At 42.4% G+C, this 19,213-nt stretch overlaps 1 protein-coding gene across 1 annotated transcript in view; it reads right to left on the bottom strand.

Moving 5' to 3' along the window:
* Tesk2 (testis associated actin remodelling kinase 2) overlaps positions 1 to 19,213 on the bottom strand; it is a 105,560-nt gene that overhangs the window by 25,640 nt on the left and 60,707 nt on the right. Inside the window, exon 4 of the mRNA XM_075946416.1 lies at positions 7,299 to 7,347. Coding sequence (XP_075802531.1) covers positions 7,299 to 7,347 — 49 coding nt within the window. The remainder of the gene's footprint in view (positions 1 to 7,298; positions 7,348 to 19,213) is intronic.

Raw genomic sequence — 19,213 nt, 5'->3', positions numbered from 1 at the left:
CCCCATCCCAGTACTAGAATTACAAGCTTCCACCACCACATCTGGCCTTCAACATATATGCAAGGATCAACTGAACTAGCGCCTCAGTTCACTGGCTTTTGTCCCTTGCTTGTTTATTTGTTTCTCGAGAAAGGATCTCACGTATTCCAGGCTAGCCTTAAACTTACTATGTATCCAAGGGTAACCTGGGACTTCTGATTCTTCTACCTCTACCTCCTAGATGCTAATTAAACATGTCTTCCACCAAGCCTGATTTATTCAGAGTTGGGCACATGAACCCAGGGCTTCAAGCAAGCTTGGAAAGCATTCCACCAACTCAGTTACATCCCAAGTCCCCAAACTGACTCCTTTAATTTTCCACTTTGTACCTTCTCTTGTCTTCCCCATTGTCATTCACTACAGCTGTGTTTCAGGTATCTGGAACAGAAATTTCAGAGTTACCTGTGACTTCTTTAACACCCCACACACAGGGTGTTAGGAAAACTTACTTTCCTTCCTTCCTTCCTTCCTTCCTTCCTTCCTTCCTTCCTTCCTTCCTTCCTTCCTTCCTTCTTTTTCTTTTTTAATGGTTTTTTGAGACAGGATTTCGCTGTAGCTTTGGAGCCTGTCCTGGAATTAGCTCTTGTAGACCAAGCTGGCCTCGAACACACAAAGATCTGCCTGTCTCTGCCTCCTGAGTGCTGGGATTAAAGGCATGCACCACTGCCTGGCGGAAAACTTGTTTTCTACTTGCAAAATGAATCTAGAATCACCAGCTGTACTACTACCATTCTGGTCCAAGTATCATCATCTCTCATCTTTTTCTCGTGGTCTTTTTATTGCATATCATTCTTTTGTGCAGTAGAGGTGATATCTGGTTCTACCACTGAGCTATATCCCCAGTTCAATTTCTTTTTCAGAGCTGGATATCAGACCTAGGCCCTTACAAACACAAGGCAAGCACTCTATCACTGAGTTGCACCCTATGCCTCCATTGTAGATTTCACTGAACAAGCCTCTTAGCTGCTTCTCCTGCTTTTGTTCTTACCCTTTTTCAGTTACTCACCACCCAGAAGCTAGGATGAGTCTGTTAAAATACAATGGCTATAAATCAGGGTTTATAGAAGACAGCAAAAACACCCACCTAACTAAAGGAGGGATCATACTCTGAAACGATTATACATGGTCTAGAATGCTAAACAAATTTCAAACAGAAGCATTTAATGATCAGTTATGAGACATGAAGATAATTAGGGTAGCCCAAAATGAAGTCAAGAAAAAATAGAAAGTCGAGCATAGTAACTCACACCTTTAATCCCAGTTCTAAAGAGGCAGAGGCAGGTGGATCTTTATGTTATAGACCAGCCTGGTTTACATAGTGAGTTCCTGGACAGACAGAGCAATATAGGGAATCCCTGTGTCAAAATAACAAAAACAAAAATAAATAAATAATAGAGGCAGGAAAACCAGCTACAAAATATTAGTAGAGGAGGCTGGAGAGATGGCTCAGCAGTTAAGAGCATTGCCTGCTCTTCCAAAGGTCCTGAGTTCAATTCCCGGCAACCACATGGTGGCTCACAACCATCTGGAATGAGGTCTGGTGCCCTCTTCTGGCCTGCAGACATACACACAGACAGAATATTGTATACATAATAAATAAATAAATATTTTTTAAAAATATCAGTAGGGACTCAAGCACAGAAGAAGATCACAGATGTTAAAATGAAAGAAATATAAACAGACAAAGAAGAGCAGGATAGGACTGGGAAGTGAGAAAAGGTCAGGATGTATTCATAGTTTTGTCTGGTATCTTCATCTACCTTTCTTTCTTTTTTCAGACAGAATCTTGCTATGTAATTCTTACTGGCCTGAATTTTTTTGTTGACCACACTGGTCTGGAATTCATAGATACACCTGCCCCTGCCTCCTGAGTGCTAAGACTAAAGGCTTGTACCACTTGTACCACCATACCTGTCTGAAAGAGGAAGAAGAGGAAGGGTTCCAGCGAGAAATAGGTGCTTGCTACTCTGCCCCCCTAAACAATGGTCTTTTAAAATTCTAAACCCAAGACTAGCAAAGTGCCTATCTCATAGTAGACTCACTCAAAGTGTTTATGACCAAAAACATCTTCCCTTACAGTTTATGCTTTGTTTCCTTGTTTTGTTGGCACTAGGGGTGACCCTAGGGCCTCTACCCTTGAGCTATATCCCAGCCCTCTCCTTATAGGTGGTCATTTGTGCTCACCATAGCTAGTCCTTTAGGGATCTCTGAATTGAAGAGGATTTTTATTTTATTTTGTTTTGTTTTTTTGTTTTTCAAAACAGGGTTTCTTTGTGTAACCTTCTGGTTGTCCCGGAACTCTGTAGACCAGCCTGGCCTCAAACTCACAGAGATCCACCTGCCTCTGCCTCCCAAGTGCTAGGACTAAAGGTGTGCTCCAGCACCAGGCCTCAAAGAGGCCATTCTAATGGGTATTCTTAGTAGTCTCCTTTACCACGGTCACAAGAGGTCCCCAGAACCGCCCCACACTTCAGACACTCAAGCTTCTGCTGCCAAAGTTAACCTAACACAGGACAACCTGGCAGCCTGACATCCAACTCAAGGCAAATTAGGACAGAATACTTTGTACTAGGCCATACAAAACAAGGTAAGTAAGAGACAACTGGCACACAGCACACCAAGACACTGGAATCAGGATCTAGCTGCTCGTTTTATAAATAATGCATGAGTTAGGTCACTGAACCCATAGAGTTTCCTTTCACCTTAAGCTCAAAAATTATAGAAGGCTTCTTATAAGTTTGACAAAGCCAGCTCAGAAACTACACACACCAATCCATACAAACAAAAATTTCCCAAGTTAACTACCCTAACAGACTAACTCTTATCCCGTGTTTCCACCTCCCACATGCTAGCCACCATGCCCAGCTAACCTTTAAAGAATGTGTAGGTTCAAGCCGGGCGATGGTGGCGCACGCCTTTAATCCCAGCACTGGGGAGGCAGAGGTAGGCGGATCTCTGTGAGTTCGAGACCAGCCTGGTCTACAGAGCTAGTTCCAGGACAGGCTCCAAAGCCACAGAGAAACCCTGTCTCGAAAAACAAAAACAAAAACAAACAAAAAATAAAAAAGAATGTGTAGGTTCACTTCTCAGAACAGAAATATATAGAAAATCTTTCTAGATCTGGGGTGTAAATTATGAGCATATTCATTTGGAAAAATTTAGTGAGCAATACTTTTCATATATGTGCATCTTCTGTTACATTATAATTCAATGAAAAGCTCTTCAAATTTTAACATTAATGGAAACATTAAAAAAAATGACAAACCGGAATTTAAAGGAAAGACTTGTCACTGTGAGAAATATGAGTTTCAACAGTTAGCATGCAACAATTATTATATACAAGGCACTTTCTTTTTTGAGCATTTTCTATTTTATCCTAGTTAGGTCATCCACGTTATCAGCAACATGTCACATTTAATTACTCCCTTCTCCTTGAAACTCCTTTTCCATTCTCGACCAACAGTTTTGCTTCCTCCTTCCCCATAAGCTCCCGAGTCTATCCTCCCTGCTATTAAAGCTAAAATACTCTAGACCTTGGTTCCTTTACTCTCTTCTATGCTCCTTGCAGCAGAAACTCTTAGTATTTCCATTTAAGACAGGAAAACATGGAGGCTCAACAGACTCAAACCTAGGCAATCAAGATGTCAAAATTTGCATTTTTGACTTCCTCCGCATTCTTTCCATCCTTCTGGCCACATAAGAGGCAAAACATTCTGGGTGGGGATGGTGCACACCTTTTATCCCAGCATTCAGGGGGCAGAGGCAGGCAGATCTTTGTGTTTGAGGCTAGCCTGATCTACAAAGTGAGTTCCAGGACAGCCAAGGCTATACAGTGAAACCCTGTCTCAAAAAAAAATTACAAAAAAGAAAGAAAAGGGCAGTGGTGGCACATGCCTTTAATCCCAGCACTCGGGAGGCAGAGACAGGCAGATCTCTGTGAGTTCGAGGCCAGCCTGGTTTACAAGAGCTAGTTCCAGAACAGGAACCAAAAAGCTACAGAGAAACCCTGTCTCGAAAAATCCAAAAAAAAAAGAAGAAGAAGAAGAAAGAAAAGAAGCAAAACATTCTATATTCTTTTTCTTTTGAGATAGGGTCTCACTATGTAGTCTTTGCTAGCCTATAACTCACTATATAGATCAGGCCTGTCTCTGCCTCCTGAGTGCTGGGTTGGCCTGACCTAGTACATTCTAGCCTTCAGTAACTGAGAGAAGAACATGCCTGCGGCACATGGAACTTACTTTCTTTTTTTATGATTTATTTATGGTATTTTGCCTGCATGTATACCGTGCAAGGGAGTCAGATCCTTGGAGGTAGAGTTACAGGCAATTGTAAGCTGCCATATGGGTGCTGGAAATTGAACCCAGATCCTCTGGAAGAACAGCCAGTGCTCTTAACTGCTGAGCCATCTCTCCAGCCCTGGAACTTTCTTTCTTAAGGTATTAAGAACAAATACAGAGAAACTCAGTCTCGAAAAACCAAAACCAAAACCAAAACAAAACAAAACAAAAAAGAACAATTATCAAACACCAAGTCAACAGGAAACCATTACTCTTGCAAATTCCATTAACAAGTTTCCTTCCTAAGTTTCTTCACTTTAAGCTTTGGTAATTCTTGATGAGAAATGTGAAAATATTCTAGAATAATGACTGTCAAACCTAGATGCTTAGGAGCCTCTTTTTCTTTTTCTCCCTTCCTTCCTTTTTGTTTTTTTTTTTTCTTTACCTTTTTTTTTTTTTTTTTTTGAGACAGACTATCTCTAGGTAGCCCTGACTATCCTGGAACTCCATATGTAGACCAAGCTATCCCTGAACTCACAGAGATCCTCCTGGGTGCCTCTGCCTTCAAGTGCTGAGATTAAAGGTATGCCTAGTGTCAGAAGCATTTGTGAGAAGCTTTGTGGGCCCTGATGCAATTACAGCTTATAGAAAATCGATAATTCAGATGTCAACCCACCAGACAAATGGCTCTCTGTTGGAAGAGCCCTGCCAGGCGGGGCCTGAGGGCCACTGACTCTGAAAACCGTTGCTTTCATCTGTAATTTCACTTGTGCAATAACAGCTATGATATCCCCCCATTACCACGCATTTTCATAATGTGTACATGTAATCTCATGATTACATCCACACATATATTTGTGGATGGTTAGGAAGATGACTTCCCGCTATAATATTGCAGGGGTCTGCCCTTGTTATGTCATATAACATATCTGTCCTTGTTATCTATCTTCAAGAGGTCAATAGCACCTATGTTGCCCTAAGCTTCCTTCACCAGCACCTCCCTACTCTGACTCAAAATAGCAATTAACACTCTGTATCAGTTTGTTTGTTTGTTTGTTTTTCTTCAAGGCAGAGTTTCTCTGTAGCTTTGGAGCTTGTCCTGGAACTAGCTCTTGTAGACCAGGTTGGCCTTGAATGCACAGAAATCCGCCTGCCTCTGCCTCCCAAGTGCTGGGATAAAAGGTGTGTGCCACCATGGCACGGCTCTGTATCAGTTTTTGATGCAAGAGTTTAGATTTAGTAGACTGCTTTTGTCTAGGTCCTGTGATTTGGGTGATAGAAAAGGCTGTTAACTGACTATGTCCAGATATTATTAATCACATCTAAGAAATGTAAAACAGTACACATATTCTTTGCCTCTTCCTTAGATTTCTCATTGGTTTAGTTTCTTCCCTTTGTAACCTTTGTAGCTGTACCTTTAAGAGATAAGCCAAACTTTGACAACCTATAGCTTTTGTCAGTCACCAAGTAAGTCGACCAAGTCTTTGCCTTGTAGTTTTTTTTATTACTAATGAGCTGCTAATGAATGGAGATATACACACATACACACACTAAATAAAAACAAAAAAAAATTAGGCCAGTGAGATAGCTCAGTGGTTAAGGGTACTTGTCACCTTGTCCAACAATCTGAGATGGATTACCCAAATCCACATAGTATAAGGAGGGAACCAACCCCTGAAAGTTGTTCTCTGAATTCCACCTGAAGTTGTGACCCACATGTGGCTACACACACACACACAAATAATAAAATATAAAAATTAAGATACTGGAAAAGAGCCAGGTTGTGGTGGCACACACCTTTAATCCCAGTAGTAGGGACGCAGGATCTAGTTCAAGGCCAGCCTGGTCTACAGTGAGAGTTCCAGGACAGCCAGAGTTGTTACACCAAGAAACCCTGTATTGGGCGGGGGAAGCTTGTTTTTTTTTTTTTTTTTTTGGTTTTTCGAGACAGGGTTTCTCTGTGGCTTTGGAGCCTGTCCTGGAACTAGCTCTGTAGACCAGGCTGGTCTCGAACTCACAGAGATCCGCCTGCCTCTGCCTCCCGAGTGCTGGGATTAAAGGCGTGCGCCACCATCGCCCGGCGGAAGCTTGTTTTGGGACTAGAGATGGCTCAGTGGTTTAGGGCAGTGACTGTTCTTGCAGAAGTCCTGAGTTCAATTCCCAGTACTCACATGGCAGCTCACAACTGTCTATGATGGGATCAGATGGCCTCTTCTGGTTACATGCAGACAAAGCATCCATATACATAAACTACATAAATATATCTTTAAAAGAATACAGGAAAGAAAAATACAGATGTGGGGTCTGGTGTGGTGGTATGGGGCTGCGCGTTCAGGAAACTGGGGCAAGGGAAATTTCAACTCAAGACCTGCTGAAGCTCCATAGCAAGACCTTGTCTTAACAAAACAAAGAACATAAATGGGACCAATCCAGACAGATTCAACCTAGACTCCAGAAATCTTCTGCCAAGAAGAACTCAAGCATTTTCTGCGGCTACTAACATGGCACCTGATTTCAAGAAGCCTTCATTTGAGAGAGATACTATGGTCTTCCAAGATGACCATATCACAATGCTCACATTCATCTGAATTACTGACTCCAATAAGTATTGAGAAGGACCAGAAAACCAGAGCAGTTGATTCCAGAACACAGCACTACTTTCCGGTAGTCTGGGAATTTGTTACCAAGAAAGGGCTTGCAGTCAAGCTATAACATCTTTTCACCTGGAAGGGAGAAATCCAGGAAACAAGAACCAAATTTTATACTGGAACACTCCTGTTCTCAGGCTGCTCACCAAATAGTACGAGGGAACATAAGAGCACAGGAGCTAAGGCTATTGTCCCAGGGCAACACACAAACACACTGCCATGTTGGTGTAAATATAATTGCATATGCATCTTACCTACATACATAAGTAGAATAGATCACAGATGCTGAAACAAAGGTAAAGAAATTACTTCAGCACACTTATGAAAGTCATACCTCTGTAAGTGCATGCAACTGTCCTTGATGTACACATACACCCATGAACCTGAAAAACAAAACAGATTTTTTTCAAACAAAATGAACAAGAATAAAAATTCATATGGAAAAACTAGTTGAGTTACCCAGACATAGGAAACATGAAGTATCTGTGAAGTCCTTGTACCACCTCAATCTTGAATACGATGCTAAATTGAGGCCAGCAAGAGGGCTCAGCCTGTAAAGGCACTTGCCACCAAGCCCAATGACCTAAATTCGACCCCTAGGGTCCACATGATGTTAGGAGAGAACAAATTCCTGCAGGGTATCTGTGCTGGTTTTTGTCTTATGTCAACTTGGAACAAGCTAGAGTTATCTGAAAGGAGAGAACCTTAATTAAGAAAATCCCCCTATAAGATCTGGCTGTAGGGCATTTTTTTTTTTTTTTTTTTTTTTTTGGTTTTTTGAGACAGGGTTTCTCTGTGGTTTTGGAGCCTGTCCTGGAACTAGCTCTTGTAGACCAGGCTGGTCTCGAACTCACAGAGATCCGCCTGCCTCTGCCTCCCGAGTGCTGGGATTAAAGGCGTGCGTAGGGCATTTTCTTAATTAGTGATTGATGCGGAGGGCCAGACCACTGTTGATTATGCCATCCATGGGCTGATGGTCCTGGGCTCTATAAGAAAGCAAGCTGAGCAAGCTCCATGGCCTCTAAATCAGCTCCTCTCGAGTTCCTGTTCTAGCTTCCATCAATGAGGGATTACAGTGCAGACGCGTAAACCAACTAAACCCCTTCCTCCCCAACCTCCTCTTCGGTCACGGTGCTTCCTCACAGCAATAGAAACCCTAACTAGAGAGTATCCTCTGACCTCCATATGCCACAGCATATGTACACTATCTGTCTCATAAATGTAATTTATGTAATAAAAGTTTTAAAGATGTCAAACTGATGAATTTCATTAAATGTCTGGTGCAGCATACCTAGAAGTAAAAGGCAATGGTACAATGGAGGAGAGGGAAGATAACAAGCCTTTAAAACAGCTTGGGAAGGCTGGGCCTGTAGCTCAGTGGTATAGCACTCAGCTAGATTCACTTTCGCAGAATTGCCAAATAAGGCAAAGTAAGGTAAACAAAATAATAATAAAATAGGAAATCTTCACTTGAGATTGTATTGACAATTCTTCTGTTTCTGTCCCCCAACTGTAATGAGTGATGTAATGAAGAATGCATTGGAGCCTGTCCTGGAACTAGCTCTTGTAGACCAGGCTGGCCTCGAACTCACAGAGATCGGCCTGCCTTTGCCTCCTGATTGCTGGGATTAAAGGTGTGTGCCACCACCACCTGGCTATTTATTTTTTATGTGTATTGGTATTTTGTCTGTGTGTATACCTGTGTAAGGGCACTCGGTCCCTTGGAATTGTAGTTACAGACTGTTGTGAGTCACCATGCAGGTGCTGGGAATTGAACTTCGGTCCTCTGGAAGATCAGTCAGTGCTCTTAACCACTGAGACATCTCTCTAGCCTCTGTAATCCAAGATTTAATAACTAGCATGAATGGCTTTTATGACCTAGGAATTTATTAATAGTTGAAGTGCCCTCCTTGAGTTGAATGTATGTACTTGTAGCAGTTTGAGTAAGAATAGCCTCAAAAGCTCGTATATTTGTTTTTGTTTTGTTTTTTTCAAGACAGGGTTTCTCTGTAGCTTTGGAGCGTGTCCTGGAACTAGTTCTTCTAGACCAGGTTGGTCTAGAACTCACAGAGATCTGCCTGCTTCTGTCTCCTGAGTGCTGGGATTAAAGACATGTGCCACCACACCTGGCTAGGCTTGTATATCTGAATGTTTAGTCATGGGGAGTGGTACTGTTAGTATTCAGGCGTCTGTACTGGCCTGCCCTTGGGGTCCTGACAGGATGCATCCTCAGCTGCAGCCACCAAGAGCACCTCCTGTGCACATTCACTAAGGCCTCTTTTAAAAGGGCCCTGCCCACCTTCCATCTCTCTCTCCTCTCTCCTCTCTCTCTCTCTCTCTCTCTCTCTCTCTCTCTCTCTCTCTCTCTCTCTCTCTCTCTCTCTGCCTGTCTCCCCATCCCTTTCTCTTCTCAGCTGCTCCTGTTCCCAGAGGGCAGTCTCCCTACTCTTCCCCTAATAAAAAAATCCCTACACGTGAGCTCTGTCGCATGGCTTCTTTCTCTTGCCTGCCACTTTTTAAATTACAACAGGTACTATTTGAGAAGAATTAAAAGGTCTGCCCTTGTTGGAGGAAGTTTGTCACTGGGAGTGGGTTTCAAAAGTTCATGCCAGGCCCAGTCTCTCTCCCTCCCTCTTTTTGCCTGCAGATCTCAACTACTTCTCCAGCACCACGTCTGTCTGCACACTGCCATGTCTCACCATGATGATAATGGACTGAACCTCTGAAACTGTAATCAAGTCATCCCAATTAAATGTTTTCCTTTAAGAGTTGCCATGGTCATGGTATCTCTTCATAGCAACAGAAACCCTAACCAAGACAATGACTAAGACAGTACTGAAAATCACCCTTCCAAGATCAGCTAAAATTTCATCTTCCCCATAAACGATCCCATGACTTAGGTGATTAACATCATAGCTCTTCCTTCTCCTTTCCACAGTACTGCCAGCACTTCCCCCGCTTCTTTGAATAACTGCTGGTTGGCATTACGTGAAGTCATCTGAGTCTGAAGCCAGACTACTACTGGCTCCATCACATACTTATTTATTTATTCATTCATCTATCTATCTATCTATCTATCTATCTATCTATCTATCTATCTATCTATCTATCTATTTATTATCATCATCATCATTACTGTGTGTATGTTCTATTCACAACCAAAACAGGAATATTACTATTGCCGAATTCCTACAGACACGCTGAAGCAGAAACGATCATGGTACTCTCTAGAAAGTATAGTTTTGTTGTTATTGTTAATAACTCTAGCTGTCTGGAACTACCTCTGTAGACCAGGCTGGCCTCAAACGCAGAGATCCATCTGCCTCTGCCTCTGCCTCCCAAGTGCTGGGATTAAAGGCGTGCAGCATCACCGCCCAGTTTAGTATAGTTAATCTTTAACATCACTGATTCCCCCACTTGGAATATAAGCAAGCTTTTAAAAGAACAGAGTTTGAACTAGTGAGATTACTCAGTGGGTAAAAGCACTTGCCACTAAGCTTAACAGCCTGAGTTCTATCTCCAAGACCAATGTGGTGGAAAGAAAGAACAGACTACTGCAAAATGTCCTCTGACTTCTACATGAATATCAAGAAAGAGAGAAAGAAAGAAAGAAAGAAAGAAAGGAAGGAAGGAAGGAAGGAAGGAAGGAAGGAAGGAAGGAAGGAAGGAAGAGAAGGAGGGAGGGAGGGAGGGAGGGAAAACCAAACAATCGTGCAGATCTTGGGCTGGTAAGATGACTCAACAGACAGAACACTTGCTTTAAAAGCCTGATGACCTGAATTTCATCCTTGGAAACCCATTAAAGGTGGAAGGAGAGAACCTATTTGTCCTCTGGCTTCCACATATGCACATAGTTACATACACAATACTCATAACAATTATCTCCTTAAGAAAATACAGATCCCAATTAATTTGTTTCCATGTACAGTCCTGAACACATAAAGTGTTCTATATAAGCATTTACTAACTGGAAAGTAATAATCACCAAATTAGTAATGTTTCATAAAAATGAACTTTTTGTTTGCTTGTTTGTTTTCAAGACAGGGTTTCTCTGTATAACTCTGGATGTCCTGGAACTCACTTTGTAAACCAGGTTGGTCTTGAACTCAGATCCACCTGCCTCTGCCTCCTGAGTGTTGGGATTAAAACTACGTGCCTCCACTGCCCAGCAAGAAAGAACATTTTACCAGCGTTATACAGTGAGACTTCGTCTCAAAAAGGCACACAGAAAAAGACAGACGATTTTGAGGCAGGTACCAGGCCGGAAAGCCACAATGACCTTGATTTATAAAGAAGTCAGGCACTAAAGTTCTACATTCTCAGAGGTGCACAGCCTGTTCAGATGGGTGTAGGCCATGTAACAATCTCCTCTGTGCTTTCTTTCTCACCCCACTTCGGCATCACTGTATCTCAGTTGTGCCACACTGTTTTGCTTTTCTGCCTGACCTTTCCTGCCTCATTCCTTACACAGACGACTAACACTACCACAATGAAAATGATGTCATAGGGCTGAGAACGTAGCTTGGTTGGCGCGTGCGCGCGCACACACACACACACACACACACACACACACACACACAATTTTTGTTTTTGTTTTTTTTTGTTTTTGTTTTTTTTTGTTTTTCGAGACAGGGTTTCACTGTGGCTTTGGAGCCTGTCCTGGAACTAGCTCTGTAGACCAGGCTGGTCTCGAACTCACAGAGATCCGCCTGCCTCTGCCTCCCGAGTGCTGGGATTAAAGGCGTGCGCCACCATCGCCCGGCACACACACACAATTTTGAGGCGAGCCTGTGCTATGAGACTATCTCAAACAAACAAACAAACAAACAGTCAATAAAGGTTCCTTTCCACATTGAAGCTTGAAAAGCACTGGGTACAGCAGCAGGGGCCTGCAGCTCCAGCACCTTGGCTGAGGCGGTAGGACTTCAGTCTGAGGGCAGTCTCACCTGGAGGCACTCAAAATTATACTCCGCCTGGTTTGTTCTTCCCCTCTTTCTCTTTGTTTTAGGGTTCTGCTCCGTTTTGTTTTGTTTGTTTGTTTTGAGAAAAGGTCTTACATAGCCCAAGGTGACCTTGAACTTGCAACGTAGCTGAGGGTGAGCTCCACACCTAGTACCACCACACCTAGCTTCCGAATGATTTCCTACTCCCACCTCAATCATGCCAGCTAGCATTACTGATTTGACTCAGGATGGAAGTGTGTTCTTTTCTTTGAGACAGAGTCTCACTATGTAGCCTGACTGTCCTTGTTCTCACTATGTAGACAGGCTGGCTAGATCTCTGTAGATCACAGAGATCTGCCAGCTTCTGCCTCCCAAGTGCCGGGATTAAAGGCCTGGGATTCCTGGCCTTGGGAGTATGTTCTTAGGTAAGTGCTTAAAATTTTACTGAGGGCTCAATTTCCCTATTTTTAGTTTTATATTACATATTGACTAATATTGATAAGAGAATTAGTATCTTATTTTATATTTAGTGTGTGTGTGTGTGTGTGTGTACACAGAGGTCAGAGACCAACATTAGGTCTCTCTCCTATCAGTCTCTACCTTCTTTCTTTCCTTTCTTTCTTTCCTTTCTTCTTTCTTTCTTTCCTTTCTTTTTCTCTTTCTTTCTTTCTTTCTTTCTTTCTTTCTTTCTTTCTTTCTTTCTTTCTTTCTTTCTTTCTTTCTTTCTTTCTTTCTTTCTTTCTTTCATTATGTATACAATATTCTGTCTGTGTGTATGCCTGCAGGCCAGAAGAGGGCAGCAGACCTCATTACAGATGGTTGTGAGCCACCATGTGGTTGCTGGGAATTGAACTCAGGACCTTTGGAAGAGCAGGCAATGCTCCTAACCGCTGAGCCATCTCTCCAGCCCCCATACCTTATTTCTTTTAAAAGACTTTTTACGGGGGTTGATGATCTATCTAGTGGTTAAGACCAGTGGTTGCTCCTCCAGAAGACCCAGGTTCAGTTCCCAGCATCATAATCATCTATAACCACATTAATAAGGGAATCTAACACCCTCTTCTGAACTCTGTGGACACTGCATACATGTGACACATTTACATGTAAGCAGGCAAAACACACTCATACTCATAAAAAATAGTAAGGGGCTAGAGTTATAAATAACTGGGCTCAGCAGTTAAGCAAGCTGGCTGTTCTTCCAAAGGACCTGGGCTCAAGTTCCAACACTCACACAGCTGCTCACAGCCATCTGTAACTTCAGTATCAGAGATCCAATGCCCTCTTCTGGAACGGACACATGGACATACACACGTGTGTGCGGTCGCACACACATACACACAGGCAAAACACCCATACACATAAAACTAGAAATTAAAGAGCTGGAGAGTTGGCTCAATAGTTAAGAGCACCTGTTAGTCTTTCAGAGGGCCTGGGTTTTGTTCCCAGCATCCACATGGTGGCTTACAACCATCTGTAACTCCAGTTCTGGGAGATCTAACACCTTATATCCTCTCTGAGAACCAGGCATACGTGTGGTACACACACATACACACACACACACACACACACACACACACACACACACACACACACACACACACGCTGGCAAAACACATAACATATAAAATAAATAAAAACTAAATAAAATAAGAAATTAAATAAATCCAAAGATTTAGGGATGAAAAAACCCAGCCCCTTTTCTTACTGAACTTCTGGTTACTGGAAACCTTATGGCCCCTGATTACAGTCCAAATTCCTCAGCATGCTACTCAAAGGTCTGAAAGAGCTAGGCACAGTGGCATGGTCCTTGGGAGGTGGACTTGGAGGACAACAGCTCAAGGTTATTCTCAGAGCCGCTGGAAGCTCAAGGCCAGCCATGAGACTCTGTCTCCCAAGACCCAAAACAAAAACTAGTAAACAAAAAAGCACAAAAGGTCTGAATATTCTGGCTCGGCCTCTTATCTCCTACTGCATCCACCTGCACACTCTTTATTGTGGTTATATAATTGCCACTCCCACACATGTTCAGAGTTCTCATACTTTACACTATCACTTGAATGAGTATGTCTAAAACCTGCTTGTCAAAAATTCTACCAATCCTTAAAAACATCTATAAATAAGTCAGGAGCAGTGGCACATTCACTCGGGAGGTGGAGGCAGGGGAATCTCTTTGAGTGGTGTACTACAGCGTGACCACATGTTCTATCATCAAATTCCTTAAATTGGTTGAACCTTCTGGCACCGACCTGAAATCCCTGGCTACTCAGAGAGCTGAGGCAGGAAGACTGTAAATTCAATGAACAGAGTTATTTTAAGGCCACCCTAGACAATTTACTGAGATTAGGTCTCAAATAAAAATAAGAGAGAAAGCCAGGCGGTGGTGGCGCACGCCTTTAATCCCAGCACTTGGAGGCAGAGGCAGGCAGATCTCTGAGAGTTCGAGGCCAGCCTGGTCTACAAGAGCTAGTTCCAGGACGAGCTCCAAAGCTACCCTGCCTCGAAAAACCAAAAAATAAAAAAATAAAAAATAAGGGAGAAGTGTTGGGGCTACGGAGATGCTCAGCATGTAAGAGAATGAGCTGCTTCTCCAGAGGATCTAGGGTTCACTTCCCAAGTTATGACCTTCCATAACTCCAGAAACACCCATACACAAAAATCTTTAAAAAGAGGGCTGGGGATGCAGGCTGCTCGCTTACTGTACGCAAGGTCCTAGTTTCAATCCTCAGAGCTCCCCACCACGCTTGGTCATTACCATGGTATGTGGGCAGTTTGTGCCATACCTAGACCAGAACACCTCAACGTCATTCTCTAAGCTTTCTCCATCCATCAGCAGATGCAGAAGATCCAGTGGAGGAATTTGAGGTTTTGTCCTAGCAGAAAAGGAGTACTTCTACCCAACCTCACCACACCAGGATAGGAATAAGAAACTAACCTTTAAGGCTAGGAGATCTTCTTTAATATAATAATTAACCCCACTTAGACTGGTAGCCTTGTTTATTGTTAGTGTTCAGTAAATTATTTAAATTTAATTAAAATTTAAAATTCTTATTCCAAAACAAGACCTGACCTTGGCCCTGTAAGCCTCCAACAGGGGAAGGAACCAAGATCATCTGTTAGTTATTGGAGGGAAATTATAAGTTTTATGTAAAAAGAGAATTCAGATTTACTAGTATTTTGAAAATTATTTTATGGCTGGGGAGTGGTGGCACATGTCTTTAATCCCAGCACTTGGGAGGCAGAGGCAGGTGGATCTCCAGCCTGGTCTACAAGAGCTAGTTTTCTGAACAGACTCCAAAACTACAGAGAAACCCTGTCTCGAAAAATTAAAAAAAAAAAATTTATGTGTGTGTGTGCTTACATGTTATATGTGTGCATCATATGTATGCAGGAGCCTATGGGGGTCAAAAGAGGGTGTCAGATCTCTAGAACTGAAGTTAGGGATAACTGTGAACTGCCAACGTGAGCTTACTAAAGCCAAGTCTTCCACAAGAGTAACAAGCACTCTTAACCACTGAGTCACCTCACCCAGTCACCAGGCCAAGCTCTACTAATATTTAATTATGAGTTAATAGTAGCACAGGGGAACTTGCTCAAAAATGTTTTCCTAATGAGATACTGTGGTAGATGACTAATAGCCCCCAAGAGATACCAAACTCTAATCCCCAGAAACTACAAATGCTGTAAAGCAAGAGGAGCAAATGTAAGTTACAGACAGAATTAAACTGCGTGCTAGGCACGGTGGTGCTTGCCTATCATCTCAATATACAAAAGACAAAAGCAGCAGGATTATGATATTCAAGACCAGCCTGGACTAAACTTGAGAAAATTCTTTATTCCAGAAAAAAAGTTGGAATTGGGGAATGTGGTGTGGTTAACATTACCAGTGAATTTACTTTACAACAGAAATGGACTGAGAATGTGCTCTCGATAGTAGAGCTGGCTCTAGGTTCAATACCCAGCTAAAGAAACAGGTGGAGGAGATGAGGAGGGTTACCCTAATTTATGAGGTGGGTCCTTCTAAATACACAGTTCTCAAAGAAGGAAAAATATAAGCACAAGACTCATTATCAGAATGATACAATATGGGGGGGATGAATATTATCAAAATATAATATACATGTATGAAATTGTCAAGTACTAAGTAAGTTATTTAAAACAGAGCAAAAAAAAATGACAACATGAAAAGGATTCAACCTGACATGCTATTTTTTAGTTTTAAAAAGTTTAATTTTTTTATGCTGTGTATATGGGTGTTTTGCCTTCATCTATGTCTGTGCACCACATGAGAGCCTGATGCCCACAGAAGCCAGAAGAGGGCATCAGATACCCTGGAACTGGAGTTACAATTGCAAGCCTTCATGATGGGAATTGGACCCTGGTCTTGCCGGGCGGTGGTGGCGCACGCCTTTAATCCCAGCACTCGGGAGGCAGAGGCAGGCAGATCTCTGTGAGTTCGAGACCAGCCTGGTCTACAAGAGTTCCAGGACAGGCTCCAAAACCACAGAGAAACCCTGTCTCGAAAAACCAAAAAAAAAAAAAAAAAAAAAGGACCCTGATCTTCTGCAAGAGCAGCAAGTGCTCTTAATTGCTGAGCTATCTTTCCAGGCCCTGCTTCTAATTACAGCAGAACAGGCGGATCTCTGAGTTCAAGACCTGTCTGGTCCACAAAAAGAAGCCAAAGGCAGAGGTAGGCAGATCTCTGTGAGTTCGAGACCCACCTGGTCTACAAGAGCTAGTTCCAGGACAGGCTCCAAAAACCAAAAACCAAAAAAAAAAAAAAAAAAAAGCCAGGGCTAAATGGAAACCCTGTCTCAAAAAACAAAACAGAAAAAAAGAAGAGGGCTGGAGAGATGGCTCAGTGGTTAAGAGCATTGCCTGCTCTTCCAAAGGTCATGAGTTCAATTCCCGGCAACCACATGGTGGCTCACAACCATCTGTAAGGAGGTCTGGTGCCCTCTTCTAGCCTGCGGACACACACACAGACAGAATATTGTATACATAATAAATAAATATTTTAAAAAAAAACTTTAAAAAAAAGAAGAAAGCGGGGAGGAGGCAGAAATTTTTTTCAACAACAACAAAAAAAAAGTAAAAAAAGAAAAGAAAAAAAGAAGAAGAGGAGGAGGTAGAAGAGAGTAATGACACAGATTTCAAGTCTCCAAAGAAACTATGACTCTAGCCCAATAAAAAGGCAGTAATTCCCTTGGGTAAAGCTTTACTACACAGTTCAAATGTGCACTGGATATATTACATCATGGAGAACTGGTTATGCAAGGTCCCAGATATGAGTATTCATCAGGAAAACTCGGGTGAACCTCACACAGGACACAACAGAGCTGGCTCAGTCTTGCGTCTTTCCTATTCATCACCATGGCGGTGGTGTGCACACAGACTGAACTCAAACTCACCATCTCCCTCTCTTCACATCTCAAACACTGGGATTACAGATGTCTGCCACTACCTTCAACCCTCTCTGGCCAGGATTTGCCTGTACATGCATATATGGGTGGGTATACTTGTGTATATATGAGCATATGTGTGTTTGGGTACCGGTGTATGCAAGTGCACATTGAGGCCAGAGGATAACCCTAGAAGTCAGCCACAGAAATGCTACCCATTCCTTTGAGACAGAGTCATTCATTAGAAGACAATGCCTCAAAAAAAAAAAAAAACAAATAATTAAAATATCACAAAAATACAGGTGCCAAAATAGGAAATTATATTAAAAAACAAAACAACGCAAAACAAAACAACACTTCAAGCTAGCCTGCTTGTATCATGTAACTTTTTTGTCATACTGGGGATCAAACCACTAAGCTATTGAGTAGTGCCCCCAGAGCCAGACGAAGGGAACAAAAGAGCTACAGAAATAGTAGACTTGATGACCCTTTCTTCAAGGAATTCAGACAAGAACAATGTTGATACAGAACATTTGCTGAATACAAGGATATGTCAAACACAAACAAAGCATGGGGGTCCGTGCCTGTTACCCTAGTAACCAGGAGGTGGAGGAAGAAGGGGTTTCAACTTTGTGATGATTTGAAAGAAAATGGCCCAAAAAGGATTGACACTATTAGGAGGTGTGACCTTGTGGACTAGGTATGGTCTTGTTGGAGGAAGTGTGTCACTATGGAGATGGGCTTTGAGGTCTCATATATGCTCAAAGTCCAGTGCCTCAGACCACTTCCTGTTGCCTGCAAAGATGTAGGACTCTCAGCTCCTTCTCCAGCACCATGTCTGCCTGTACACTGCCATGTCCCACCATGATGATAATGTACTGAACCTCTGAACTGTAAGTGAGTCACCTCAATTAAATGTTCTCTTTTATAATAGTTGCTGTGGTCATGGTGTCTCCTTATAGCAATAGAAATCCTAACTAAGAAAGAAGTTGGAACCAGAGACTAGAGTATTACTGTGATAGGCCACACCGTATTTTTAATTGGAGAAATATGGACTTTGGAAGTTCAGGTTAGGAAAGCAGGGGACTGCTTTAAGCTCTGCCTAATTAGTCACACTAGTAGGAACATGGAAGACAGTGGTGTAAAGAGCGATTTGAACTGTGGGGCGCTGGCTCAAGAGAGCTCAGAAAAGAGAAAATTAATATGTGACCTAGAGATCATTCTTGTGATATTTTGGTTAAGAATGTGACTGCTTTTTGCCCTTGTCTGAAAAGTCTATCTGAAGCTAAAGAGTATTGGATTAATTCTGTTGGCAGAGGAAATCTCAAAACAGCCTAGTTTAGCCACTGTCATGTGGTTATTAGTGGTAACGCTGATGAAGATTTATAATGAAAAGGAGCAAGCTGAGCAAATAAAGATACAAAATGTAGCCGGCGGTGGTGGCGTTGTCTTTCATCCCAGCAGTCAGTAGGCAGAGACAGGTGGATCTCTGTGAGTTCAAGGCCAGCCTAGTCTACAAGTTGAGTTCTGGGACAGCCAGCCAGAGCTCTTACACAGAGAAACCCTGTCTCAATAAAAGGACAGATTGAGAAAAGAGATACCAGGAAGTGGAATAGAGCTAAATCCTGTGTTCGAGGACATAAGTGGATAACAGATTAAGAAATGGAATAAAGTGAGTGGTGACCTAATGGCAAGATCCCACCCAGCTAAATTTCCAATTTGTGAAAAGGAATCAAAGAAAAGTTTAGAGCTGGGTGTTAGTGGTGCACACCTTTAATCCCAGCAATCGGAAGGCAGAGGCTGGCAGATCTCTGAGTTTGAGGCCAGCCTAATCTAACCATCAAGAACAAGAAAGTTGGGCTGGAGAGATGGCTCAGGAGAAGAGACTGCTCTTCCAGAGGTCTGAA

Source organism: Microtus pennsylvanicus, chromosome 13, assembly GCF_037038515.1.
Source record: "Microtus pennsylvanicus isolate mMicPen1 chromosome 13, mMicPen1.hap1, whole genome shotgun sequence".
Taxonomy (NCBI): Eukaryota; Metazoa; Chordata; class Mammalia; order Rodentia; family Cricetidae; genus Microtus; species Microtus pennsylvanicus.
The sequence above is the reverse complement of the archived record's forward strand: the minus strand, read 5'-3'. Positions and strand labels throughout refer to the sequence as shown.